General features: G+C 42.4%; 1 protein-coding gene across 2 annotated transcripts in view; it reads right to left on the bottom strand.

Moving 5' to 3' along the window:
- Nucleotides 1–23,950, bottom strand: part of TRIM24 (tripartite motif containing 24) — a 54,745-nt gene extending 30,795 nt beyond the window's left edge. Inside the window, exons 1-2 of one of the 2 annotated variants that reach the window (XR_004307898.1) lie at nt 23,484–23,950; nt 786–904 (exon numbers count right to left, since the gene is read on the bottom strand). Coding sequence is in view for 1 of the 2 variants with exons in the window: in XM_015867130.1 (XP_015722616.1) it covers nt 786–904; nt 23,484–23,841 (477 nt within the window). In the remaining variant the exon portion in view is untranslated. The remainder of the gene's footprint in view (nt 1–785; nt 905–23,483) is intronic. The other variant, XM_015867130.1, reaches the window with a different exon arrangement.
- Nucleotides 23,951–27,308: the final 3,358 nt, after the last annotated feature.

The raw sequence follows: 27,308 nt of genomic DNA, 5'->3' as shown, positions 1-27,308 counted from the left end.
GACATACCTATTCACAAAGGTAAGCACAAATTTCAGCTACGCTCTCAAACAAGCTGACTACACAATAAAGGACCTCTAAGAAGACATCCTCAAAACAAATAGATCGAAAGCCAGTAATACATTTCCCTAGAACAAGAAGATGAAAGAGGCAATTTCCAAGAAGTTCTTTAAGGCCACAATCCAAGTGACATTGGATTAGCTTCAAATAGACATTCTATTGAAACAGTAATCTTTTTTTTTTTTTTTTTTTTTTTTGTTATTACCAAGAATGCAGCAACATAAAATAGCTGAATCATTTCCAAGAAGTTCCTGGAGTTTAACAACATCTTGAAAAGATACTTGTCCTCTCTCATTAGTTAACAGTGAAGACACATTATTTAGTGCTGTGTTTTGTCAGTGATACAAAAAATAAAGTTGATTGAAGCAGAGGATTGCATTTCATATTGGGATCTCATGATGTGGTGTCATTTAGGTTTCTGCAACAAAGAGTGCTGAAAGTGTCCTGTCCAAAGTCTAGAAATTTCCATTCTAATACCTATTTATTACACTCAGTTTTTATTATCACAATGCAATTTTATACTGATAATTAAAAATAGCTTAAACCTTCTTCTTCACGTGAACTTTCATACATTTCAATTGATTTCCTGGAGTATCTACTTCATGTGATGACTAAGTACTTCAAGTCTTTTTCTGTATATGAATAGCAAAAAAGGCCATGCAGCAAGATGCCAAGGACATGCACACACATCCAACGTGTTAACTTGATTACATGTTAATGCACTTACCTGATTTGATTTTTCTACTGTGCTACTAGGAACCTCTGTGGTATCCTTCACAAAAAAGTTATCTATGATGTGTCTCTCTGCACATTCCTGACCACAAATTGGACAGCGGATAACACCAACTGGAGGGGAAAAAAATCTAATTATGCTTGCGCAACTTAAGATTTATCAAACAACTTTAAAGACAGCTCGTAAGGATAAACATTTTGAAAGTCAGCATTAATACTATTCGGTCCACAATGTTTGAGTATGAATCTTGTTCTCATTCGTCACTGACGAAACCTTTTACCCATTAATCCCTGATGATATGTTCCCTCAACCAAGGTCAAGTATCTGTGTTTCAATCCTACCTTGGATTTGCTTTAATCTTGTAGAAAATTAATTCCTTTTCTTCCAAAAGGAATGTATTCCACTGACAATTTGTTATTACACAATGGATTAAAGCAAACATTTATTAATGTGAAGTATTCGTTAGTGAGAGTGAACAGTTCTACACACAGCAGTAGCAGGACACAACTGACTTCCAACTATGGCAATAAGAGAAAATGAAATGCAATAAATTTAAAGAGAAATCGTATACAGGAACAGACCTGCATTAAAGTAGCAACTACCTTCATAAAAAGCAAGGATATGTTAAGGAATCAACGAGCAAGGTCCTCTCTGCCTTCTGTTCTGCACGACATGCTGGAGAACAATTCTAAGACAGTTCCCGTAAAGTCCCCTGGAAAATCTCTAAAACTGTTTGAGTGTCTCAGTCACTGAAAGATCGCTTAGAGGTGAAGAAGAAAGGGAAATGGTGCATTTATTTTGCAGCCGCAACAGGGAGGGTGCAGAGTGCATTGGAGGATGGATGGCTCTACTCTCCCATGCAAATGTGGGCAAGGTTCCCTGCTGCAAGAGGTGCTAATGTGACCTACGTGATATGAAATATAGTCTTGATGACCCTGACCTCAACTGGAGTTGAGGTCGCACCTCATATGTAAACTACAGATATGTATGTGAAACACCCCCTCCTGTGACAAATAAAAAGGACTATAACTCAATGGTCAGGTGTGTACCTGCCACCTGGGTATCACTAGACCAGAGACCACACTGGAAGCAAGGGTGGTAATCTGGATTTTCCTTCCATGTATGTCCAATCCCAATTTTCCTCTCCTTCTCTCCCTCTCTTATTTTTTTTCTCTCTCTCTCTTTTCAAGTTATATCAGAATGCAGTACAAGGCACATCATAGCTTATCACCAATGCAGTATATCTGAATACGTATATACTCCATGTTTTGTGTTAGGTATCATAGTCAGATACAAATAAACATTTAACCTAACTTTTGGTGTCATTTCACCTTAATTTAGCCTGAGGTAATTCTGAAACCTCAACAGTCATGACCCAGTTGGGTCATGACAGTAACATAATCCAGGTTGAGCACAGAGCTGACAACCAGTAACTCAAAAGGGTCGAGTTATCCCTCACAAGAGGAAAAAAAAAAAAGGACAAAGTCAGTCTTAAGACTTGGAGCTTAACAGTGTGTTGACTAGGTTTACACAAAGAAGACCTGCAGAAATGTTTTAAAAGAGACACCTCTCCTACATGCCAATATAACAGAATGTCTCATTAACACCAAGGCTTCTTTACCTTCCAAGAAATCTCTGAAATGTTGACATTAGTGTATTGCCTTAAGGAAATTATCTACAGTCACAGCCACCAAAAGGAAATGAATAAGAACTAAGTTAGGTTGAAATGATCACTTCACAAGGGGAGTGGAGGGACAGTGCTAAGCTCTGTTCCCTTCGACAGCAACAGGGCCTGAGGGAACAGCATGGAGCTGTGTCAGGGGAGGGGCAGGTTGGGTGTTAGGAACAGGTTCTTCATAAAAGGGTGGTCAAGCTCTACAACAGACTCACCACTGCAATGGTCACGGCCCTAGGCTGCTGGAGTTCATTAAGTGTTCAGACAAAGCTGTCAGACATAGGGTTTCTTTCTGGGTGGTCCTGTGTGGAGCCAGAGGTTGGACTTGATGATCTCTGTGGGCCCCACCAAACATGGGATATTGTCATTCTCTGATGTAGTATGTAGGATCACACAAATCCTACAGTAGAATAGTCACGCGAGACCAAACCAAGACAGACTCTTGACCTACAGCTGTTATTTCAAAAGAAACATGCTTTTAAGGACTAAGAGAAGGTTACAGATATAGTTTAATGCACCAAATTTAAAACCAGTAAATAATTCAGCACCTGCATATTTAACCAAATTGGTCTGTGCTTAATTTTGTTCCTGTTTCACTTTTACATTAAAATGCAGAAGCGCAGAAATCATTAAAATATTTTACTTTCTGTAAAAAGATAAATTGAATTCCTTATGTTTCACACAACATTTAGATAACTTTTTCATAGTGTTATTCCAATAACATGCTAGAGATCTAAGCATGTTATACCCAATTAGCTCTTCTTTCCTGAAATTTAGCCAGCAGCTTTCCCCTTGTGTGTAAAGCATTTCACTTTCATCTGTAAGGCTGTGATACTAAGCCTGCTTCGATTGTAATTGCTGTTTTGCCAGCCTGTGTTTCAGTACACATCATCTCAGCAGTTTCCTTTGATATACACATTCTATATTTTGGTTAAAACTTTTGCAACTTTTTTATACCATTTCCATGAAGGATAATAAAAAAATCCAGTTCAGGTGTGTCAGGTAGGTAATACAACTCTCGGTGCTTATTTTCTTATTAAGCAAATCAATTTGCCACAGACAATAATACTCAAGCTACACACTTGCTGAAAAATACTTTTGTTTTTAAAGAACAGCATTTCGTTACAGTGCTGATTACAAACAACCCTCTGTTCCCTCGTTGCTCATTCTTGGTCCAAACAAGGCACAGTTCTCTGGGAGAATGCAAGCAACTGAGTTGGTCCATGCATGTGTTTGGGAGTAGGGTACAGAAAGAATGGCGGCAGTAGGATAGCCTGACAAAATGGCGTCTGCCACTGAAGTGTGTATGAAGCAAAGGTGTATCACTGAATTCCTGTTTGGATAAATGGCACCCAGTGACATTCATCAACGTTTGCTGAACATTTATGGACACCAAACAGTGGCTGTGAGCACAGTGAGGCCGTGGGTGTTGTGTTTAAGTGTTGGTGACAGTAACAGTTGGTCACCTCCATGACACATTTTTATGAGCATGGCATGCAGGCCATGTTCATCACTGGTGAAAATGCACAACTAATGGTAGTAACTATGCTGAAAGACAGTTTTGTAGGTGAGAATTTGCTCTATCAAATAGTGTTATTGCGCTCTTTCTATCTCTGGTATTTTTAATGGAAATAAATAGAAGGCATCATTTTCAGTGCAACCTATATATTGTTGTTCATTTTTTACACACAGAGACACCTGCTGTGCACTTCAGCAGTGAAACCAAATGTTCCTCTTGTCTTTTCACAGACTGAATATGACAACAGTAAGGCTGAGAGACTGTGTAGATACTAGACTGAGATGGGAAAAGAAGAAAAGGAGGACTGCCCAAACCTCTCAGAATCCTCCTGAGAAATTTAATCCCTTATGCTGTCTAACCCATCAGCTGCTGGCATTTTGGTGATCACATAATTTGGAAAAGGTGAAAAAACACCACAGGGCAGCTATGAAACGGGGAGAAAAAAACGGCTATCTTAACCAGCAATAAATGAAATTAATCTTCCCAAAGTTGGTTGCGCTTTTCCTGTGATGTTAACAGTGAGAAATCTCCCTCCTCTCACCTCAGCCCATGAGATTTTTTGTCTTGTTTTCTTCCCCCATCATGTTGAGGAGGAGGAAGTAGTTGGCAAGGTGTTTGGCAGACAGCCACAGTTAACCCACTGCATGTGAGTCTTACAGATCAGTCTTCTTTTATGCTTTAAACTAGAATTCTAATTTAGTTCATATGAAATCTGAAGCAGAACCTAGAAAGATGCTGGTCTGTAGGTGATTCAGAAGATTTTACACGGAGAAGTCTTTATACTGTTACAGCCCTACAGAGATTTGGAAAATACATAACATGCCAATTATAACAGTCATGGCTTCACAAGGGCAGAGTAGAGGGGGACAATCCTCTCCCTCACCCTACTGCCATCCCTCTTTTGTTGCAGCCTAGGATACAGTTGGCCTTCTGGACTGCAAGAGCACGCTGCTGGTTCACATTCAGCTTTTCACCCACCACATCTCTCAAGTTCTTCTCTGCAGAGCTGCTCTCAGTGAGTTTTTCCAGTCTGTAGACATATCTGAAATTGCCCTGACCCAAGTACAACACCTTGCACTTGGTCTTGTTGAACTCGATTAGGCTCACGTTAGGTTAGAAGGGGTCAAGAGGAGGGCCACAAGGACAATGAGAGGGCTGAAGTAGCTCTCCTACAACAGGCTGAAAGAATTGGGGTTGTTGAGCCTGGAGAAGGCTCCAGAGAGACCTTATTGCAGCTTTTCAATACTTGACAAATACTTATGAAAAAGGAGAGTGACTTTTTACAAGGGTATAGCCACAGGACAAGCGGCAATGGTTTTAAGATAGAAGAGGGCAGGTAGATTAGGTATTAGGAAGAAATTCTTCACAGGGGCTGCTGAGACACTAGAACAGGTTGCACAGAAAAGTATTCAAGGTCAGGTTGACTACAGCTTTGGTCGACTTGGTCTAAAGAAAAGTGTCCCCACAAATGGTAGGGAGATTGAAATGAGATAGTCTTTAAAGTCCCTTCCACCTCAAACCACTTTGTGATTCTGTTCTATAATTTATAATATATATTGCACATAAAGTATAAATCCATGGAAGGAATCAGAGGCATGCTTTGAAAACAACCTTTTTCATACAGCTTTCAAGTATGGGGTCTTAACTAAAAAGATGGACAGGTATTCCCTTCCAGTCCTGAGGGTAGTAACAAAACAGGACATCACAGACATAAACGACCTACCTCACCTACTAATACACCTGAAAGAGGAGTTTCATTTACTTTAGTGCATGAAAAAGAGATTAATTTAAAGCCATAACAGACAGTGTTAAGTCAGATGGCTGAGGCAAACATAGGAGTGCTCACGCAAGCCTTTTGCTAACAATCCAACAGGTGGTGTGTCAACCAGCTAACGCCTTTCTGAACAAGCAAAAGGACAATGACATTTTCCAGAGACTCTCCTGCTTGTATTTCGTAAGTCCCAGTAACATATATTAAGAAGGAATAAAGTAGGAAAGACACACTGATACAGCCCAATTTTTTTTTAACCACATTCCACATATGCATGTTCATTGGTGTATCATTTTCCCATAAGCATTTAATTACATTCTATGCTGTTTCTTAAGCATGTATAGAATGCCACTTCAAAATTAACCTCTGAAATAATCAACATTTCCTCCACTGAGTCCCTCTGCAAGATACTCTCCTGCTGCAAGATACTAAAGTGAATCCATTTCATTTTTTTGCATCTCTTATGTTTTGAGGTAATCGCACAATATATTTCTAATCACGCTTAGTTTTATTGTCAATTCTTCTTTCCTCTTGTTTCAAGACACTTGCTTCCTAAACAGTACCATAATTTACTTCATTGCTTTCAGGGCCAGGAACTCTATACAACAATCTGTTCAAGAAGAGTCAAATTCTGTTGTAGAATATTAAAAGTTGTTTAGTTGATTCTCCTCTATAAATCGGTAAGAAAAAGAATTATATTGAAACTAGAGGAGAAATATACTATGCCACAGAAATGAGAACTACTTCACTGCCTTAATGGAAAAAAAAAACCAAACCAAATTAGTTTGCTGTTTCTTCTCCCTTAAAAAATTCCCATAATTTCCATAAAGGCAATAAGGGCAAAAGAGAGAAAATCTGGAGAGCTGCTGCATTATACACTAACTCACATAATACAGAATAGACTTTTTTGGATAAGTAGAAACTCGCATTCCTGGATGGTGCAGCTTTACCATTTACCTTGATTAAATTTGGGATAGCAGGAAATGTTTTAAATTCCACATGGAAGTTCTGATGCTCAACTAATTCTTGACCCAATAAGTAATAAAGAGCTTTGAGGTACTTGTGAATAGTCAGAGGTGGAAAGCAAACCAAAGAAATTACATGCCTATCAGGAAAGAAGAAAGGCGTGAAACTGATTCTTCACTTGTCTCCTTACACTGATGTAAGCAAAGGGAGATCCTAAAAGGAGACTGAGTTTTGAGACTATTTTCAGTGTACCTATTTGCTTGTGTCTATATGTGCATGTTTATTCTTGCTTGGAGAAATTAAGTTACCCCATGACAGGTTTTATTTTAGTCGAAGTAATCCTATAGGACTTTTGTTGGTGGTGATCTTTTTTATTGAACGGAAAAAGCATTTGCAGAGTGCTCAAATGGGCAGGTGGAAGCATGTTACTTCATTTGGGAGGTGCTCCATAATCACCACTATGATTATTATGAAGATGGTAATGCAACATTAAGTGATCACATCCTGCATTTTCCATCCACTCCTCTCTGCCAGGAGGTGCTGATGAATCTATATGGCGAGCTCGATCAAGAACATGTGATTCTTCAAGGTGGTGAAGTAGAAATGAACACTTTTTAGTGGCAACATTCACTAAAACTGTGGAACCTTACACTCAGACCCTGCTTGAACCAGGCCTGCACACCACACTCCTAACAAAAGTAACAATGCTGGCTGCCCTGCTCATTTGTTTCTAAGTTATGCCAACCCCTCTTGAGCCATCACTGAGATACATGCTGACTTAGGTTGAAGTGGACTGGGGAATACAACATGCATTAATTTGGGGAGAGAAGAGTTAGTTTCCAGTGTACCAGCTCTCACTCTCAACAGACTCCTGCTGCAATGTGCCTCTTCAAGGAACACTAGCCTATGTTTTACACATGTAAGGCAAAGCATTCTTGTGCTTCTTCACAAATCACATACTGCATACACAGGAAAGCCACCTCAAGCCATTCAGCAAAATGGATTTAAGACATACATTGTATTATTTCCAACTCAATTCTCAATTTCCTGGGAGTACATTCGAGACTACTGAAGCATTCAGAGACAATAGGAGGAGACGGGTCTGCTCTGACCCAGTTTCAGCTTGTTTGTATCTTGACTGCAACAAACACTTTTCAGAGCCAATTTAATAAAGCCACTGGACAATCAGCTGGAGATACAAAACTGTAGTTCTGTTTGTAAATGCAAAGTATTTTGCTAATAGAGGAGAGAGATTAACAGTTCCCTTTATTCAGTACTGATCGGTCCTATTCAAACGCATACTGAAGTCTTTATTGAGATATTAGCTACAGAGATTTCAGAACAGAAAATACTAAGAACGACTCACTGTTTGTGGTGTTTTTTTGTTTTGGTTTTTTTTTTTTTTTCTCCAAACGTGTAGAATAGTTAACATTAAGAGAAGGTATTTTAGAGACTGAAGACAGAGCCAGATAGATTTACTGTATAACCACACAAAACATTTGGACCTTTCAGTTATGACCTGCAGGCTTGTTTTCCCCTCGTTGTGTAGACGCACACCATTCATATTTGCAAGGTTTTTCCTCAGAAATGCACAGGGTTGAGGTAAAACTGGAAATGCACACGCAAACTTAATTTAAGAGATGGTATCATTTGCAATAATGTCTGAATCCATTTTAAAGGTAATTGCTGCTTTCCTCTTGTTTCTCTGTAAGCCAATCCCAATGCTGCAAAACTGGCAACTCCAAACCAGTTTGTTCCAGAAAAAGCTGCTCCTATCTAGTTGTGACAGCCTGCTGCTGCTAGTGGAGGGAGCTAGGTTAAACCAACAAGCAAAGCAATCCTCAAGGGGAAACCAGCGCCTACTGCCAAAACAGAAACATTCCAAGCAACCACAAATCTAGCAGATGAGTTTATCCGAATCCAAATGCTTTATATGCCACCTTTGAAAACGTAAGCAAGTGAAAAACAGATAAAGAATACTCTCTGTAATCCCCCCTCTGGAAGAGTGTTACAGGCCAGTTTTTATGCTGCAGTGCATTGACTTTCTTGGAAAGCACCGCAGAGCTGAATTAAAATATTTCAGCTGCTCTGTGAAATAGCTCATTGTTTTTGCCGCACATGCCCAAGCTTTGAACATTTCAGATATCACATACTGGACTTCATCTCATTGTAGAAGTGGACATCAGCCCTCGCAAATTTAAAACACCTTAGGAAATTCTGAATGGAGAGTTTACATTCACATCCAACGCTGTCCAATGCATTTTCTTCAACACTGTAATTATAAGAAGCATCATACTGGTAACAAAGGAAAATACTGCTATTGAAGGATAGACAGTATTTAAGTACTAGATTATTAGTAATAAAAAAAAAGCCACCTCACTGCCTTGCAATGAACACACTCAAATGATGCAGAAGCTTCCAGCAATTATGCCAATTTTCATTGCTGGCTGCGGTGAGCATTTCTTTCATCAGAATTAAAATACATTCCTTCCAGTTCTAAAATTGTCAAGTATTTCCAACATACATTTAGGAGATATGTCATGAATTCAAGTACACAAGATGAAGCTATAAGCAAGGATCTTTAATATTCAGAGACATTCTCCTATCATTTTCTCTGAGCAGCCCAGCAACTTAACAGTAACACGTTGAAAGAGGTTTCAATACAGTCCAGATACAAACATTCTACTGAAATACCTTTACTATTCAAAAAAGAAAGAAAGAAAAAGCACTGCAATAAAAAAATTGCTTTGCCAGAAAATGTAGTTAGGAGATAGATCTCACACTGCAGTTGTGAGCATGGCACTGCTCGTAGCCATTCCCTTCTACAAGGAAATTTCATGCGGTCAGATCTTATCTTTTAGATTTTTCATCTACTACTGGCTGACAGTTCAGTAGATGCATAACAATGCCTCTACTATCAGAGAGAATAGTTATAAAGAAGTAGATATAAACAGATGATCAATTGGGCAGTGAAAACCAGTCAAACAAAGACCTTTTGGAAGATGCTGAAGAAATTGGTTCTTTTAACCCCTTGTTGAAAAGATAAAGCTTTTACTTCAATGCGGGACATAACTTATTCCATTTTGTTCCACCATTTAGTCCCAACATTGAATTGCTGCTTTAGAAAATATCATATTCTCAAACTCTGAGCAGATACGAATTTTTTAAAATAATATAAGCCTAAAAATAACTTCAAAGAATCTGTATCAAATTAAGGGAACCAAGGTGGGAGCTGTACTGGGGACAACAGTAGGTAAATCAGAGTACTTATGAGAAATGTCATCAAAAGCAGGAACTCTAACACAATTCAGGATCTTCAGCAAGTTCATCTTACTTCCTCTTGAATGCCCAGATGCAAACATGCACTTACTTCTTTCTTTCACAGCTTTCCTCCCATTCTCAACAGGATCACCATCAAATAACAGCAAGCTGCTGATCAGGATTTGGGAGACCAGCCTCCCTGGCCCTCACTTGCTGAACTGCTAACCTATGACAAGAAGTTTAGGTGCCTGAAAAGATATACTTAGGACATCCTGCCTGCCTTCCAGCTACTAAAGGGAACCGGCCTCATATGGATTGTGCAGTACATCTGCTGGCTCTGGTTTGAATACTACAGAGATCCTAGAAATTCAGAAGTGGCAGAAGTTACTCGACTTCAGACATCTGGACCTCAGTCCGCCTGCTCTGTTTCACACTGCTTTGCTATTACAGCTTCTGCAGCCCATTTCAAATCTCCAGTGCAAAAGACTGCCACGAGGCATACAGAAGATAGCTCTTGTGTAGTACCTGAACAAACTGCAGTCTGCAGCTCCAAAACAAAACGCCATTAAAATAACCTTAATTTCAAAATGCAGAGCTAGCAACTTAATTGCAACGCTTGATGCATCCAATAGTATCCTGCTAAACTAATGGGCATTTCAAGGTTCTGCTCAAGGAGGAACCCACAGTTCAAAAACTCAACACCCCTCTGTTGTGTTTCCTCCTTTACCACCAAATTACAATGCTCAGGAAGCAGATCCCTAACAGAGAGAGAAAAAGGGATTTAATATGTACTTGTCAATAAATCCTCAGTACTTACAAAGGCACACTTCCAATCTGCACTGGAATTAATGCTATTGTGTAACAAGCAGTGCCATTACTAACCTGGTAATCTTTTCAGGATTTTAAAATTAATTTAAAAAAAAAAAAACACACACACAAAAAAAAAAAAAAAAAAAAACACTCAAGAAACAAAAAACTTGCTGTTGGCAGAGGCAATGGAAGACACAAACAGTATCTGATGAAAATTCCCACTGACTATTTCAGTTAATAAGAGGAAAATAAGAAGGTACTTGCTACTTCCTGTTGTTTCCCATCAGGGAGGTCCAAGAGCTCTGCAGGAAGTCAGTATTGGAATAAAAAAAGTAAACATTTAAGCCATTTTATTTATTAGAGCAAAATGAGTTCATGATTCCTAATTCCAGTCTATTCTGACTACTACCCATATTTGAAAGCTTTTCCATATTCAAGCTTGAATGTCACAAGCAGGATTTTTGCATCTATGGCAAAATAACCCTTAATAGCTGCACAGAAATAATACCGATTTACTATACCAGAGTAAGTCCATAAAGTTAAGCTTTGCACTTGAAAGAGGTGTAAAATTTCTTCAGTGTGTTGCCAACATTTGAATACCTTGGGTAGGATTCACCCATCTGTGTGTCAGTTTACATGAAGGACCCTTCATAGTCAATGTAGACCTAGGTAATGCATGTAGTTAGGGCATGACTTGTCTCATCCTAAAAGCAGGTGTCTACATATGGTCAAGTGAATTGTATCTCAGCAATGATATACTTGTTTCAAATAATCACAAAATTACAGGATCATAGGGGTTGGAAGGGGATCATCTAGTCTAACTCCCTGACAAAGCAGGTTCACAAGCATACTAATACAGCCATTCACTAGGGAGCATCCAGATGAATAGCAAGAATACCTTCAACAGAAACTACAGAGAAAAATACAGTGCACGTTTATAAGCATTGCTAATGGAGGTGCGGATGTACAGGGGAAAAAAGTCAACTCAATCTAAGCTAACTTCTCTGTGTGCTCAGTGCCCCACAGCACTGCTGTAAGGCTTCAGAAAACAAGGTGGTCAGCTTTTCCCATTCCCTCATCACTTCAAAAGGATGAAGCTAAAAGCAATGTTGATACATCATAAGGCTCATACAGACTACAGTCTCCAACAACCAGCACTCATTACAATGCACCACTGCTCCCGCTACTTGGACAGTGCATTAATATGAAAGTTATTGAATGGAACTAATAAAAATGATCCCTTCTGAGTGAAAGAGGCACTCTTGATTGATCAAGGAAGAACAACAATGACTACAAGTAGGTGCCTGACAGCTCTCTGAAAACAGCAGGGAACTCGTGGTGCAACTTGTGGTCTTGTTCCCTACCTCCTGATACCCTCTCTTGGTGCAATCTGCAGTGCAGAACTGAAGCATGAACTAAACACTACGCTAGCAGATGTTAACATCTATTGCCACTAAAGAAATCTGGCCTTTGTACAGTTCTCTCTGTTCTAAGAACAAAGCTTAGGGAAATGAACCTCCATGGGGAGGGGGAACAGAACAAGCCCTGCATGATCCACAATGAGATGGTTCTGGACCTGCTTCGAAAGCTGGATGTTTACAAGTCCATGGAGCCGGACGGTTTGCACCCTAGAGTGCTGAGGGAGTTGGCGGATGTGGTTGCCAAACCACTCTCCATCATTTTTCAGCAGTCTTGGCTGACTGGGGATGTCCCGGTGGATTGGAGGCTGGCTAATGTAATGCACATCTTCAAAAAGGGTTGGAAAGATGATCCTGGCAGCTACAGGCCCATCAGTCTCACCTCGGTGCCCGGGAAGGTTATGGAAAGGATAATCTCAGGTATCATCACGGATCAACTAAAGGTCAGCCAGGGGATCAGGCCTAATCAGCATGAGTTTATGAACGGTAGATCCTGCCTGACGAACCTGATTTCATTCTATGACAAGGTGACCCACTTGGTAGATGAAGGTAAGGCTGTCAATGTGGTCTACCTGGACTTCAGTAAGGCCTTTGACACTGTCCTCCATAACATTCTTGTGGAGAAGATGGCTGCCTGTGGTTTGGATGGGCGCACGCTCCGCTGGGTGAAGCGCTGGCTGGATGACCAGGCCCAGAGAGTTGTGGTCAATGGAGTGGAATCCAGTTGGCAGCCAGTCATGAGCGGCGTCCCCCAGGGCTCGGTGCTTGGGCCGCTTCTGTTTAACATCTTCATTGATGATCTGGATGAGGGGATTGAGTGCACCCTCAGTAAGTTTGCAGATGACACTAAGTTGGGAAGGAGTGTTGATCTGCCTGAGGAGAGAAGGGCACTACAGAGGGACCTGGATAGACTCGATCGATGGGTCAAGGTTAATGGCATGAGTTTCAATAGGACCAAGTGTCGGGTCCTGCATTTTGGTCACAAGAACCCCAGGCAACCCGACAGGCTTGGGGAGGTGTGGCTGGAAAGCTGCCTGATGGAAAGGGACCTTGGTGTGCTGATGGCCAGCCAGCTGAATATGAGCCAGCAGTGTGCTCAGGCAGACAAAAGGGCCAATGGCATCCTGGCTTGTATCAGGAATGGTGTGGTGAGCAGGACTAGGGAAGTCATCCTGCCCCTGTACTCGACATTGGTGAGGCCTCACCTCAAGTACTGTGTTCAGTTTTGGGCACCTCAGCACAGGAATGACATGGAGATACTGGAGCAGCTCCAGAGAAAGGCAACGAGGCTCGTGAAGGGCTTGGAGAATCAACCCTATGAGGAGAGGCTGAGGAAGCTGAGGCTGTTTAGTCTGGGGAAAAAGAGGCTGAGGGGAGACCTTATTGCCCTCTTCCAGTACCTGAAAGGTGCTTACAGTGAGAGTGGGGCAAGTCTCTTCACATTGGTAACAAGTGACAGGACGAGGGGAAATAGCCTCAAGTTGCGCCAGGGCAAGTTTAGGTTGGATGTTAGGAAACGCTTCTTTACAGGAAGGGCAGTTAAACACTCGAATAGGCTCCCCAGGGAGGTGGTTGAATCGCCATCCCTGGATGCGTTTAAGAGCTGTTTGGATGTGGTGCTCAGAGATATGATTTAGCAGAGGGTTGTTAGGGTGCTATGGTTAGGCTGTAGTTGGACTTGATGATCTTCAAGGTCTTTTCCAACCTGTGTGATTCTATGATTCTATACCGTAAGGGGCCTTCACAAACATCATTTACCTATTCTTTAGTCACCTGATCTATTCCCACCTTTTAATGCAGTGTTGCCTGATAGGAATGATAATCTATTAGTTTAAATAATAAAGTTTTGGAAATATGACATTTTGCCTCCAAAACCAGTTTGGGAATGAACTACTATTTGGGAATACTACTATTCCTGTTCTTTAGGGAACATTCACAGGAGTTCCACCACAGTTTTGTGATTCTTAACCTACTTGGCAGGAATAACAACAAATGAATAAAACACTTTACAAGGCAGAACAGTTATTCTGTTAAAGATTTGAAGTCAGATATCCTGCAACTTATAGCACCTATAGTGTCTTCTTAATAATTTAAATCAGTAGAAAGGCAGCCAAAGAAAGCCTTATTAAATCTGGCTTCATCTGAATGGAACTGGGGGCAAAACAAATAATAAAAAACAAGAAATATCAACGCATTGGTTCACAGTACAGTAATAAAAGCATTGCTAAGTGAGCTATAAAAGGACATTGGATTAGCATTTAAAGAATCTTAAAGAATCTTCTAAAAGTACCCAGAGTACGTGGAACTCTTGCACAAAGGGTAGAAAGGAGGGAAGAGGAGAGTCAGTTCAAGTCATTTAGAATGCACATACATTAAGTCTTCCCCGTGCTACCAAAACAGCTGCTGGAATAATTATTTCTAGAACTTCACATATATATAGATAAATATTTATTTATTTATTGAGATAACACACAGGTAAGTTTTAAAGCTAATCCGTTTTTCACTCCTTGCATAAAGAAGGGACTAAGGAAAAGTTAAATAGAGAGCTTCTCAAATGAGAAAAAGTTTCTTTAGCTCTTGACTGAACTATTCAGGGTGTTGGTTCTAAGAACAGCTTTCTAGCCAATGGGTTATAACACTCCCAGTCCCACTAATGGAAATAGAAAAGTAGTTAAGGCCAAGCACTCTGCAGTTGGTATGGCCAACATTTCAAAGGCATGAGCGAGAACAATAGCTACTAATACATGTTGAAAGACCCCCTAAAGTAAGGAATTAAACTACTGAGGGATAAAATTCAATTGCTTAAGCAAGCAAAGGTGTTCCTGGAACTAGGATTCTGAACACACCAATCTGCCTTTGAAGTGTGCTGCCTCCAGGCTTCCAGGATATTCAGTCGACACATTACTGAGGTCTTGCTATTAGATACTACATATTTGTGACACAGCTGTACACTCTTTTGGCAAAGTCTGTCTGCTAAACAGACCATCTTCATGTCAGCTGACCCACTACAAACATGTTTCAAAGCCCAGTTTATATGGATATGCATACACACATACATATTTCAGTTCACACTTCTGCTGTTTAGGCTGACCTTGCCTGACCATTTCCAGGATTGGGCCTGTCAGCATTGGGCTGTTTGACTGAAGCACCATACCCTGTGTCTTTAAAATCAGAACCTTACTCTCACTTTATAATGCCCAATTCTCCTGCTGCAGCAGCTCTGCATCTTCCTGCTTTTCCTTCTTCCACTTCATTGGCTCCCCAGCTGACAGCAGTCCCTAACCAGTATCAGTACTGCAAGTATCCTGGTATTGCAGTTCAGCAGCAGTGTCACCTGAACATCTGTTGGGTTGGCTCACATCATCACTTCAACAAACATCAACCCCACATATCCTCAGCCACAGTGGCTTGCTAATAGATGTCCAGAAGTGAATAAGGAGGATAAAATGAACTTTTAAGTTTATTACATGCTTTCTGAACTGATGTAGACATTCTAGAAATGCAAAATGGTTTTTCCAAGCTTGCAAATACCTAAAAACAGTCCAAAGTTCCCTGGGAAACAACAGCACCCCCAAACTAACAACTATACAGCTGGTCTAACATCAATCCTCTGACACATTAACAATGTACATGTGGCAACATACCATCTCCCCGCATAAAATCCTCAAATAACCGTTTATATGAATCTCTATTCTCTGTTACTTTACACAACCATTTCCTGCTTTGATGAGAAACATTTGTTTCATACTCTCTCTCTCTCTCCATCCTTTAGAAAAAGGAGTCTAGGTAGAAATTCAGTCAGCTCAGCTATAACAGTGAGGTTCAAAGTACATTTGTGCTGCAAATATATGTATATTCAGGTTACTCCGAAAGTAATGCCTCCTATTTATTTCCATGGAAACCACAACAGACACAAAGAGAACAATCACACTAGGGTCAATGGAAGCCAATTTTTCCGCATGGAGGAATTCAGTGACACACTTTTGCTTCATACACACTTCCATGTCAGACACCATTTGTCAGAGTGTCCCTCTGCCACCATCTGTCACACGACAACAACATGTAATGGGAGATTAGTGGGAAGGTTCAACCCCTCCTGCCATCCCATCAGCATCTGCCCCCGGTGTCACAGGCCAACATCATAAAATATAAGGCATTACTTTCAGAGCAGCACTTGTATTTTAAGCAGTAAATTACTCCGTAGCTAACTAATCGTTGGAGGTAAATTTTGACAGCATCATTGGGACATTTTTATGACCTTTAAATTAGCCAAAGACACTCACACACACACACAAAAGAGCACTTTTAAGCTGTTACAGCAGATGAAATTTAAATAAGAGGCAATAAACCCATTAGAAGTTTTTAATAAGCAAATGTTCCACTTTAAGTGCTATGGGAAACACCAGTAGGAAACTACTCAAGGGAATAAGACCAAGTATTTTCACTCCAGATCACAAAAAGCTGGCAGAAATCACATTGCCATTTGCTTTCGCTAAGCTGACAGTGGATGTAACAACTCCCTGCTCCCTATTTCATCCAGATCCACAGACGGCAGTTCCTTCCACACCACTGGAGCAGACTTGGTTCACTCCCACACTGCAGGGAGGAAAACTGGTAATCAGAGCCTACGTAGAGGAACTGCCTTTTAATATACCTGTGATCCCAGAAACGACAGTCTTTTGGTTGTTCCCTGTACTCTATTTTCACAGGGACTGCCAGCTGCATTGTAAAATTCACTTCATTTAACAGTTCTGATAACCAAAGCCTAAGCAGCTACTAGAACTCTACATTTTGACTTCTATTTCCATGAATTACACAGTAACCAAATCTCTGTTAACATTAGGAAATACTGGTATTATTTATAATTCTGCTGGATCGTAAACCAAGTGACCCAAATTCAAAATATAGTCACATTGAAACTCACTTTGAAATTCAATTGGTTTTGGTTTTCCCCTGCCTCATTTTTAGATTAGGCATAACAGGGAAAATACCAGCCTCACAAGTTTACTAGTGGTGGGAAATTCCATTCAATAGCATGGAAATTCTTCATACAGCATTTTAATACAAGCTTGACACCACTGGCTTTTCCTGCACAGAAGAATGTCTTCTTTGACAATACTACATTCAAAAGAGTTTCCATGAAACTCCTTCCTTACATGAAACAAGCTGGTTAAAGAGGAGTGAACGAGGCCATTCTATAGTGCAGATGTAAGTCAGCGGGCCAACCCAAAAGCCCACTGCACAATCTGCCAGCTAGTCAGTATACTCCTGTGAAGAACAAGCTGAACAGAATTAGTTTTGTCTCTGAGGATTTAGACCTTAAAAAAAAAAAAAAGTCTCAAATTGGATACTCAGAACTTGCTACAGTAACTTCTAGACGACTTCCAACCCCACTGAAGTGACTACACCACTATGGAGGTTTGGAGCTCCAAGATATTTCTGGTGGCTTCAGTGTTTCTGTCACCCACTTGACAGTCGTAGGAAAAAAAGCAAGAATGTAAATGCACATCTACAACATATGTTCTTTTCAAAAAGACTCGCTCCTAAATCTCCTTAATTTTGTAACTGGTTGGAGACTTTATTTCCTGATGGTGCTACAATGGAAGCAACACTTGTGAAAGGATGCATAGAAGCAACCCCGTATGTGTATGTACGTGGGAGAGTGTGTATATATAAATAAAATATGTATTCTCTGTAGCACTTAAGATGGAGGGAATTCACTTTAATCAAGCAGCAGTATGTGAGATGAAATGGAAATAAACATATGTAGCAGGCAGATCAAAAACATCTTAAGTCTTCATAGACTATCAAGAGTTGGAAGAACAATAGAGCTTCACCATAAGAAAGCTCAAATGAAGCCATTACGTCCTTCAAACTCACTAATAAAGATGCTACTATCAAACCTAAGAAGGGAAAGATCATGTTCCATACAGAAAAATAAGAAAATCGAAGATATTTCAAACACTATGTTTTCAAGATAAAATGAAATGATGGCATCCCACAGATGACAGCAGATGCCAAGATCAGCTGAGAGTCTGGCACATATCAGAACACTGGATACCATCTGCATACATGACGGGATATCAAGAATTACATCTTCAGTCCACACCTCACAGACCTCCAACTTGTATTGGTAGCCAAATATTTCTAGGCATTAATCAGCTAAAACACAAAACACGAACAATACTGAAATCCTTGTTTATTAACTGAAATACTTATTCCTTAATTAAGAGCAAGCATCGAACATATTCGAGTTGTTAGTCTGGGCACTCCTCAAGTATTTATATCCTGGGAGTGCCCAGGCATTACATGCTTTAACAGCTTCATATAGATTAGTTTGCTAAGATAGTTTGTCTACAGATAAGGCAAAGAAGAAACGTTCGCCTCTATTATTTTTGTTATTGACACTAGTCAGATTTAATTAGTATGATTTAATACCTGCATAAAGTGTTGCTATGCATTTCCATGCACAAATCTTTCTACACATTAAGTCTCAATATATTATTATTATTACGTACAGGCTGATGACAAATAGCAAACACAAAAATGTGTTTACAGTATGAAGCAAAATTAATAGGTATAAAACAAAATAGAATCTCAAGCTAACTTTGTGGTTATCATGGACAACTGAGAGAATCTGGAAGAAAGTATCCTTGTCAAAGACTGTTCAGCAGGACTTGCCCAAGGCCATGATCAAGACAACAAGAGGGATCCTGGAAAGAGTCCAGCAGAGGGCCACCTAAAGTGAAAGGCCGGGCATCTCCCCTACGAGGAGAGACTTAGGGAACTGGGTCTGTTTATGCCTTGAGAAAAAAGCTGAGAGGGACTTGATCCAGAGTTATAAAACCTGAGTGTGGGAGCCATAGTCGTAGGCGCTAGGCCCTTTTCAGTAGTCGCGTGGGAACAGGACTAGGTAATGGGAGGACGTACAGCATAGGAAAGTTGCGCGACCCATAGCGAAGAACTTCTTTACGTAGGGACTGAGCACTGCCAACAGGCCGCCCAAGGGAGGGTGAGGTCTCCTACTCTGGACGATCATCTAAAGACCCCCTGGACGCCTATCGTGCCGGATAAACGGGCCTGCTTGGCAGGGTGGTGACTTGATGATCTCTAGATGTCCACCTCCAATCGTGATTCTGTGAGAGGAACTAATGAGTTGAGTGACCAGAAAGAACCCGCTCACAGTTGACACAGTGACCACCATGCAGTGTGCATGCTCAACAGCTGCCAGGTGATTGTAGGTGTGTGATTGCTGTATGATCTGCAATCACCCAACTGCAGATCACCCAAGGGGGAGTACATGCCATTGCCCCAAGCAACCAGAAGTACATGAGAGCAGAACAAAGAGCACAAAACCCCTAAGAGTTCAGAGGTAAAACAGGGAGTCTTTCCACCCAACCACAGCTGTTAAGGTCAACAAGATGCTGCTGACCAACCCACAGCCCCCTAGGGACTATCAGGACACTGCTGGGCCCATGGTACTGACTATCCCCAATTCACAAGCCCCTCACTACAATTCCTCTGTTCACTGTTGCTAACTTTCCCATCTTTCCCACATTACTTAACTCTTTATCCCACTCCAGGTATGTGTGTATATATACATGTGGGTATCAAATCATCTCCTCCAACAGCTGGAGTGAGACAACCCCTCATACGAAAAGTTCCACAGAAGCCCAATGGTGTTCAGATACTCCATTATGAACGCTCTACTATTTGGCCAGTCATTAAGCACCAATCAGCACAAAGTTTGGGTAAATGCTGGATTTCTAATCACAGCTTCCTCATATATACTGATGATTATTGCACCATTAAATAACAAAGAATGGCCATTTGAGAAACAAAAGGAAAATGTACAATAAGTTAACCAAGACACTTAAGAGTAGACAAGCATCACATTCGCACTCACTCTCACAGCATTTCTCGTGGTTCATGTTTGTGCCCAGCAGCCCATTGTTTGGCAGCGCAACCACAAAATACACCAACTACATCAAATAAGCAGCCAGTGGCAATTCAGAAAGCAAGCCATGAGTTTTTCAGTACTAACATCCCCGAAATTTATCTTGTACTTGGCATTGGTGAGGCTGCACCTTGAGTGCTGTGTTCAGTTTTGGGCCCCTCACTGCAAGAAAGACACTGAGGCCCTGGAACACATTCAAAGGAGGGCTACAAAGCTGGTGAGGGGTCTGGAGCACAGGCCGTATGAGGAGCAGCTGAGGGAACTGGGATTGTTCAGTCTGGAGAAGAGGAGGCTCAGGGGAGACATTATTGCTCTCTATAACTACCTGAAGGGAGGTTGTAGTGAGCTGGGGATTGGCCTCTTCTCTTGTGTAATTCATGACAGACTAGAGGGAATGGCTTCAAACTGTGCCAGGGGGGATTCAGGCTGGACATTAGGAAGTATTACTTCTTGGAAAGGGTGGTCAGGCATTGGAATGCACTGCCCAGGGAGGTGGTGGAGTCACCGACCATGGGAATGTTCAAGAAATGTTTGGATGTTGTGTTGGGGGATATGATTTAGCCGGGAAGTATTGGGAATGGTTGGACTAGATGATCTTCTAGGTCTTTTCTAACCTTGATAATTTTGTGATTCTGTGAAATCACACTGCTGTCTTTGCAACACCCTCTCTCAGAAATACCAGCGAGAGACCAGAAACTCCCAGATATTCTTTTCTATATAAGAAAAAATGTTTTATTTGCAAATGGAACGCACATGACAGTACAGAGCGTATCCATGCTGCAGATGGCCTCACCACCAGGTTACCTCTGCAGGAGGAATACTGACTAACGCACACCAAAAGAAACCCCTCATGTCTCGACAGCTGGCACTGCTGCTGTCCATATTGACCTGTGCATCAAGTGCGCAACACCGAAACTCTCAATTCACTTACGATCCTCAGGTTTGAAAGCTTTTTCACAGCACGCTCTTCTTAGCTGTTAATAACTTAGCAGGGAGTGAGCCAACAATCTCCCAGGTTGTCTTCCAACACGAGTTTTAGTAAAGCAAAGGAGCATTTCCGCTTGGAAGTGGTTTACTGAAGACAAAAAGCTGATTAATAGGAGCTCACACATCCAGACTACACTAGAAAATCGGTTTGTTTTTAGTTCCCAGTTCCTCAGTTAACGTGGATATTAGCACAGCACGACGCGCCTTCCCAGAGCTGGCGCACTGAGGCATTTGTCAAATCAGAGCCTTTCCTTTGTTCAAGCCTGATTCCCTCCTGCCAGTCTTTCTCCAGGCATCTTTTTGTGCCTGGTACTGCTCGGTACATGTGCATAAGCAGCCCTCCTGTTTACCTTTCAGGAGTTTTTCATAGTTTGTTATTCTATTGTAGCCCTTCCATAGGACATTGCTTCTAGCGAACAGCTTCTTCGCTTGTTTATTTCTTCGCTGCAGTCACGGGATCTTATAATTTACATAACGTGAGGAATTTATTGTCTAGCTTTCTAAGCTTATACTCTTCTGTTTATTACTTCAGATAATTTCTCATACACATTTTGTGCAACGTATTACTGGAGGTGACAGCTTTATGCTGTTTTGTCCCTTCTTCTGTCTTCTGAAACTCCAGGACTTCCTTCAACCACAACACATTATTCCTCGCAATAATCAGCTCTATAAGGTGAGTCTTTCTTCAAAGCCTAACATAAATTTACTACTCCCTTTACATCACTTGGAAAACAAAGCAGCCAATGCACGTGTAATTAGCTGGTACGCTGTCACTTCAACGTAGCCAAAACAGTGACAAGACCTAAGGAATGTGACAAAGACTGTGAGATCTATACGGGTTTCTTCTTCCCAATGGACAATTAACAGTAGCGTGGAAGCACACAAATAACTAGAAAGAAAGTAGGGTAAAAATTGGTATGGCTGTATACTTGAAGAACAGAGAGAAGTATGCATTGAGCTATTCATTCATACACAGCCCACTCACATCATCAGAAAGAGTGAATGGCGGTATCAGTTCACTGCTGCTATGATTCATTGTTTTAGCTGTCCTTTGTCCTCCTGTAAGCAGACGTTCGAACAGCACTCATCTTTTCATTCTTAAGATGCATCTCATTTCATGCTCAACGGCACCTCGTTTTATTTCTGCTATATTTAAACATAACGTCTGGGAATTGAGCTATGCTATTCATGACCTCGAAACTCCTAATGATCGCACTCTCCCACAACCTATGTTGCAACTCCTGAGCTGGCAGCATCTATGCCCCCATTTCTCCTTTCCAAGTCCCATCTTAAAATATCTCACCATCCACCAAGTTTGGGCTTTGCATGTTAATTCTATACAGTTCACGGCTCTGCTCTGAAATGGAAGAGCAACAGCATCTCCTGGATCCGACAAGTTTAAATACACCAGCTTTGGGTCTCACCGATTACCCGATTCTTAAAGTTCTGATGAGACAACCTGACTGCTACCTAAACTAAATGTTAAAATTAAAGGCTGAATGAACATACTAACACAGACATCCACGTGGAGGAACAGGCTCAGCATACCCTGCTAACAAACATCCCAGGCCTGACTTTCTCAGGTAAGCCCAAGCAAGGCTCCAATTGTCCCAAGTATTTAGATAGACGGTTTTCTTTTGTATACAGCCGGAAATGGTTCAAGCTGTACCCCTTTGGATCAGATGTGCTGGCGGGTAGTAGAAACAGAAGCCTTTATTACTGAGCAAGTAATTGTCTTAAGTACCAGGTACTTAAGAGGACAATGGCCGATACCTACTCAATAACGGCCAGTCTGGAGTTCCTGCCGCCTTGTGTAGGTAGAATTTTCTACTCGAGCTCACAAAAAGCACAGCCACATACATCCTATTAACTCCTATCATCAAAGTTGAGCATCTCTGCACGCAGCATTCTCCAGGACCTTCCCCGTTCTCAGCAGATGATGCTTGCGGGTACCGTTCCCTACGATGCAGCTGCAGGTCGGACCGCTCCTCAAGCATTTCAAACACACTCAACATCAACACGAGCTCCCGTATCTCCAAAGGAGCTCCCCAAAACTTTCTCACGGCATTCCCTGTCCGCTGTGGCACAAACCAAGTTTCCTCCGGCGGGCCGGAGCTGCCCGCGGCGCTGAGCGGACAGGTGCCACCCGACCGGCCGGCGGTGCTTGGCGCTACGAGGATGACACCCGCCGGACTTCCCGGGCCGAGGTGGGAAATTTGAACGAAATAAAGAAACACCGACCCCGCCCCCCCTCCCCTCCCCGCCCACTAACCTCCCCTCGCGACACCCCGCCATCTATCGCGACAGACGCGTCCCCAGCGGCCTTACCGGGCGTGCAGTGGAGGGGCGAGGGGCCGGGCGAGGCGGGAGGGGGCGGCGGCTCCTTGGTCGGTGCGGCGGGGGGCAGCATGAGGTAGCGGTCGGGCTGCGGCAGGCAGCGCTGACACACGGTGTGGAGGCAGGGCAGCAGCTTGGGCTGCCGGCTCTGGATGGGCTGCCCGCACACGCCGCAAGTGTCCAACAGGTTGAGCGGGGCCGCCTCCCCGCCGCGTTCCGCCGGGCCCTGGCGGCTCTCGGCCTCGTTCTCCCCGCTCAGCGCCGCCGCCCCCGTCCGATCCACCGGGCACGGCCCCCCCTTGGCCGCCGCCGCTTCCGTCGCTACAACCGTAGCCGTCGCTTCTTCCATTGTCCTGAGCCGGTCTACGGAGCGCCGAAGAGAGGCGGGGCGGCCCCTCCGTCCGCCGCCTTTCTCCCGCCTTCCCTCGCCGACACCCACCCGCGGGCGGCCCGCGCTGTTTGTGTGCGTGCCCCGGGAGGAGGCTGCCCCGCCGCCACAAACGGCCAACGGCCGCCCGCGCCCCGCCCCGCTCCTCTCCCCCTCCGCTGCACGCCCCTCCCCGCTCCACACCCCCGGCTACGTGCGGAGCGAGCCGGCCCGGCCCGCCCTCGAACCAACCAGCCCCTTCCCTCACGTAGGCCCCGCCCCTCATAAGCCTCCCCCGCTGTAGGCCGTGCCCCTAATGGCTCTCATCCGCAGGCGGTCTCCTCACCTCTGTGCGCAGCCCTCACCACCCAAAAACAGCCCTGCACCCCACCGGTTCGAGTTCACTTTGTTAAAGACTTCCAACTGCTGCAGCCCGAGTGGTTGGGCCAGGAGGCATGTAGACATTTTGGCCTGTGTTCAGTTTGGCCCGTGGCATCGATGCCTCTGTTCACAGGCACATCGCCGAACTGAAGTTGATAGGCAATCAGTAAAACTTTAAAAGTACAGATCTAGTTTGGACGCACCGTTCTGCTGAATCAAATGCTTAAACTTCAGTACACACGCTGATGTAAAACATTGCCTATGTATTGGTCACAGGTCAGTCATAGGCTGATTCACGCTGATGCCAGATGGCTCAGTAGCCCGCTTTCTGGCAATCCCTTCTAGATCAGAGATAAATGTAATTCCTGGTTCCAACTCAACTATACAATATCAGCTCAACAGACAGGGAAGCATGACATGACACCAGCAGCACTTGTCCAAAGCAACTTCTGCCTCCCAACCTGGCTCAAATCCTGCCCTCCTCTCTACCATCTTGGCTGTGCAGCACTATATGATGGTGTTCTATTTAGTCCTTGTGACAGGAGCTAATGTGCCAAGACTGTGTAAATGCTAAATGATGAAACAGGGTCAGGAATTAAAACTAATGATAACGGCATGAGTTCTGTTAGGTGAAAAAAAAAGCAACAAAACCACCACTGGGATAGGCAGGTGATAACTGAAGTGCATTTGATTAGTTTTAATGGCAAATGATTGGAAAGTCAATGAATAATGTATTTCTAATGAATGACAGGAAACCATGCGTTCATCAGACCAGTTTCTGCAACTAGAATTAGCTGTTTCTCCAGCAGGAGTCTGGACAGGAAAGTAGAGACTATCTAAAGGTACAAAGGCCACCTGCAGAGGATTTGAGCATGTGCTTTGTTGGAAATCATGATCCCAACGAACCACTTGTGTCCCAGAGATTAGTAATATATACAATTTTGTTTCCTGCAAAATTTGTTTGCTTGGAATGTTTGCAAAGCGCACTTGAAGTCTGCTGTAAAATCTGTAATCTCATGACATCCAAACAGCATCTGTTTTAAAATAAATGTTTGAGCTTTGCAAGATTTAAATGGAGAGCCCTGCTGTTACTGAGGGAATTTTACTAGGAGTACTCAGGGCAGGAACAAAAAGCAGTAAGAAATAGCCATCCCAAGATGCACAGCCATTCACTATAGGAAGACAACAGAGTGAAGGGAAAAGCCTTGGAGTGTAGAACTGAGTTTCTCAAAGAAAACGTGGGAAGAGTTATTAAGATGCTGCACCCCTTTATGCCAACATGTCTGCATGGTTTTCAGACCATAGCCACACTACAGTGCCTCTGGCCATCAGGGAATGAGATGCACTCTTTCTATCTCATGCTGGCAGATTTTTTGGTTCAGGTGCTGCTGATAAACAGGCCTAATTGGAGTTGAACGGGTATGGAACGTTTGCAGAATAGTGCATAGTCATTCTGTGTCAGCATGAAGAGACATGCCATATCAACTGACCAAGAACAAGAGTGCAGAACAGTTGTAGCTGGCAAACTACTGATAAGAAAGAGAAAAATGGCACATACTGTATGACCATTAAGGGAAGAAGTTGGACTACCAGTCAACAACTTTATGTTATAAATATTTGCAGCTGATAGAGTTGGTTAAGCTCTCCCACATGGCAACGGGCTGCATGGTGGCAATCTCTCCTCAAGTAGGGACACCTTTCAAGGTTACTCCTCAGTGCTGAGAGATCCCTTATCTGATGTTTACAGTGAAGCAAGAGACATTTCTATGCACATACAACATTCAGATATCAAGCCTAAGAGGCATTGCATACACTTCAGGCTAGCTTAATTATTAGGCCTGTAGAAAGTAGTAGAAGTTTCAATGCCAATTAACCATCCATCATAGAGTGTCTGACTGCCACTTTTGTTTAATCGATAATTCTGTTTAAATACTGCCTAATAAATTCTACTGGTTAACTTCATGAGGAGAAGTTGTTTCAATAATTCACCTGTGACAAAGATCAGTGCAGCTGGCAAGATGGTACGTTCAGTTGTCGATCACATACAGATGCATGGAGCTAAGAGTGGGCACATAAACACTGGGATAGCTAGAATAAAGTAGAGGAGTGGACGAACCTCACAAGAAGGAAAATGGAAAACATTAGCAAAAAGAGAATCAAGTGCAAGACACTGGGAGCATGCTTGGAAACAGCAAGTCAGTAGAAGAAATGTAAAGAAAATAAAATGAGAATGTTATGTGATAAGGTTGAACAAAGAAAGCAGCACAAAAATACTATTATTCCTGCAAATAGAACAATTACAGGAACAAATAGGGGAGAAAAGGAAAAAGAAAGTGTAGAGGGAAAGGTAGAAATAGTGATAACTCGCATCTGAACACCTCATATCCTTTAAAGATTCTGTTCCTGGGAGGTTAGGATGAAGATATTTGGGATGGCTCTGATCAAGAAAGTGACAAGGATGAATTGGATATTTCAGGATTTTTCAGCAGCCTCTAATTCATGTAACTCACTTGCGCAGAGTGAATTTACGGTAGCCCCTATTACTGAGTTATCTGCCAGGTGATGAGGAGTTGACCAAAACTTCAGCTGGCTAATTTGTAGCAAAAATGTAGGCATAAGCCTGGTGAAGGATTGATTAAACATATGTGGCATGTCTGTCTAACCTGAGGAGATTGTATTATGTTAGAGCAAAATGAGGTAGACGGCTTCTGGGTACCAGGCATGTTTTTAAACAAGGGATCAGACTTTAACACTAGATCATATGCTACATGGCATGTTGTGCAGGGGGCACGGGCCCTCAGGAAAGGAAGGAGCCCAGCACTATACAAATACAATCATTAAGCAAATTATCTGTTGCCATGACAAAGGCAACCTGCATCCAGGTTATGAACAGAGATGCACATGCTAATTACCCTACAAACCTTCAAGACATTAAACCACTAATAAGGGGAGTCACTGCAGTTCTGAAGCCATACATCATTGCAAAAAGAGATGTGATAAAGAAAAACGTAGCACATAACATGCAGGATGACTAGCCTTGCTTTTGACCCAACCCTGACCTGGGCAGA

Source organism: Coturnix japonica, chromosome 1 (assembly GCF_001577835.2).
Source record: "Coturnix japonica isolate 7356 chromosome 1, Coturnix japonica 2.1, whole genome shotgun sequence".
Taxonomy (NCBI): Eukaryota; Metazoa; Chordata; class Aves; order Galliformes; family Phasianidae; genus Coturnix; species Coturnix japonica.
This window is presented reverse-complemented; position numbering and strand designations above follow the sequence as displayed.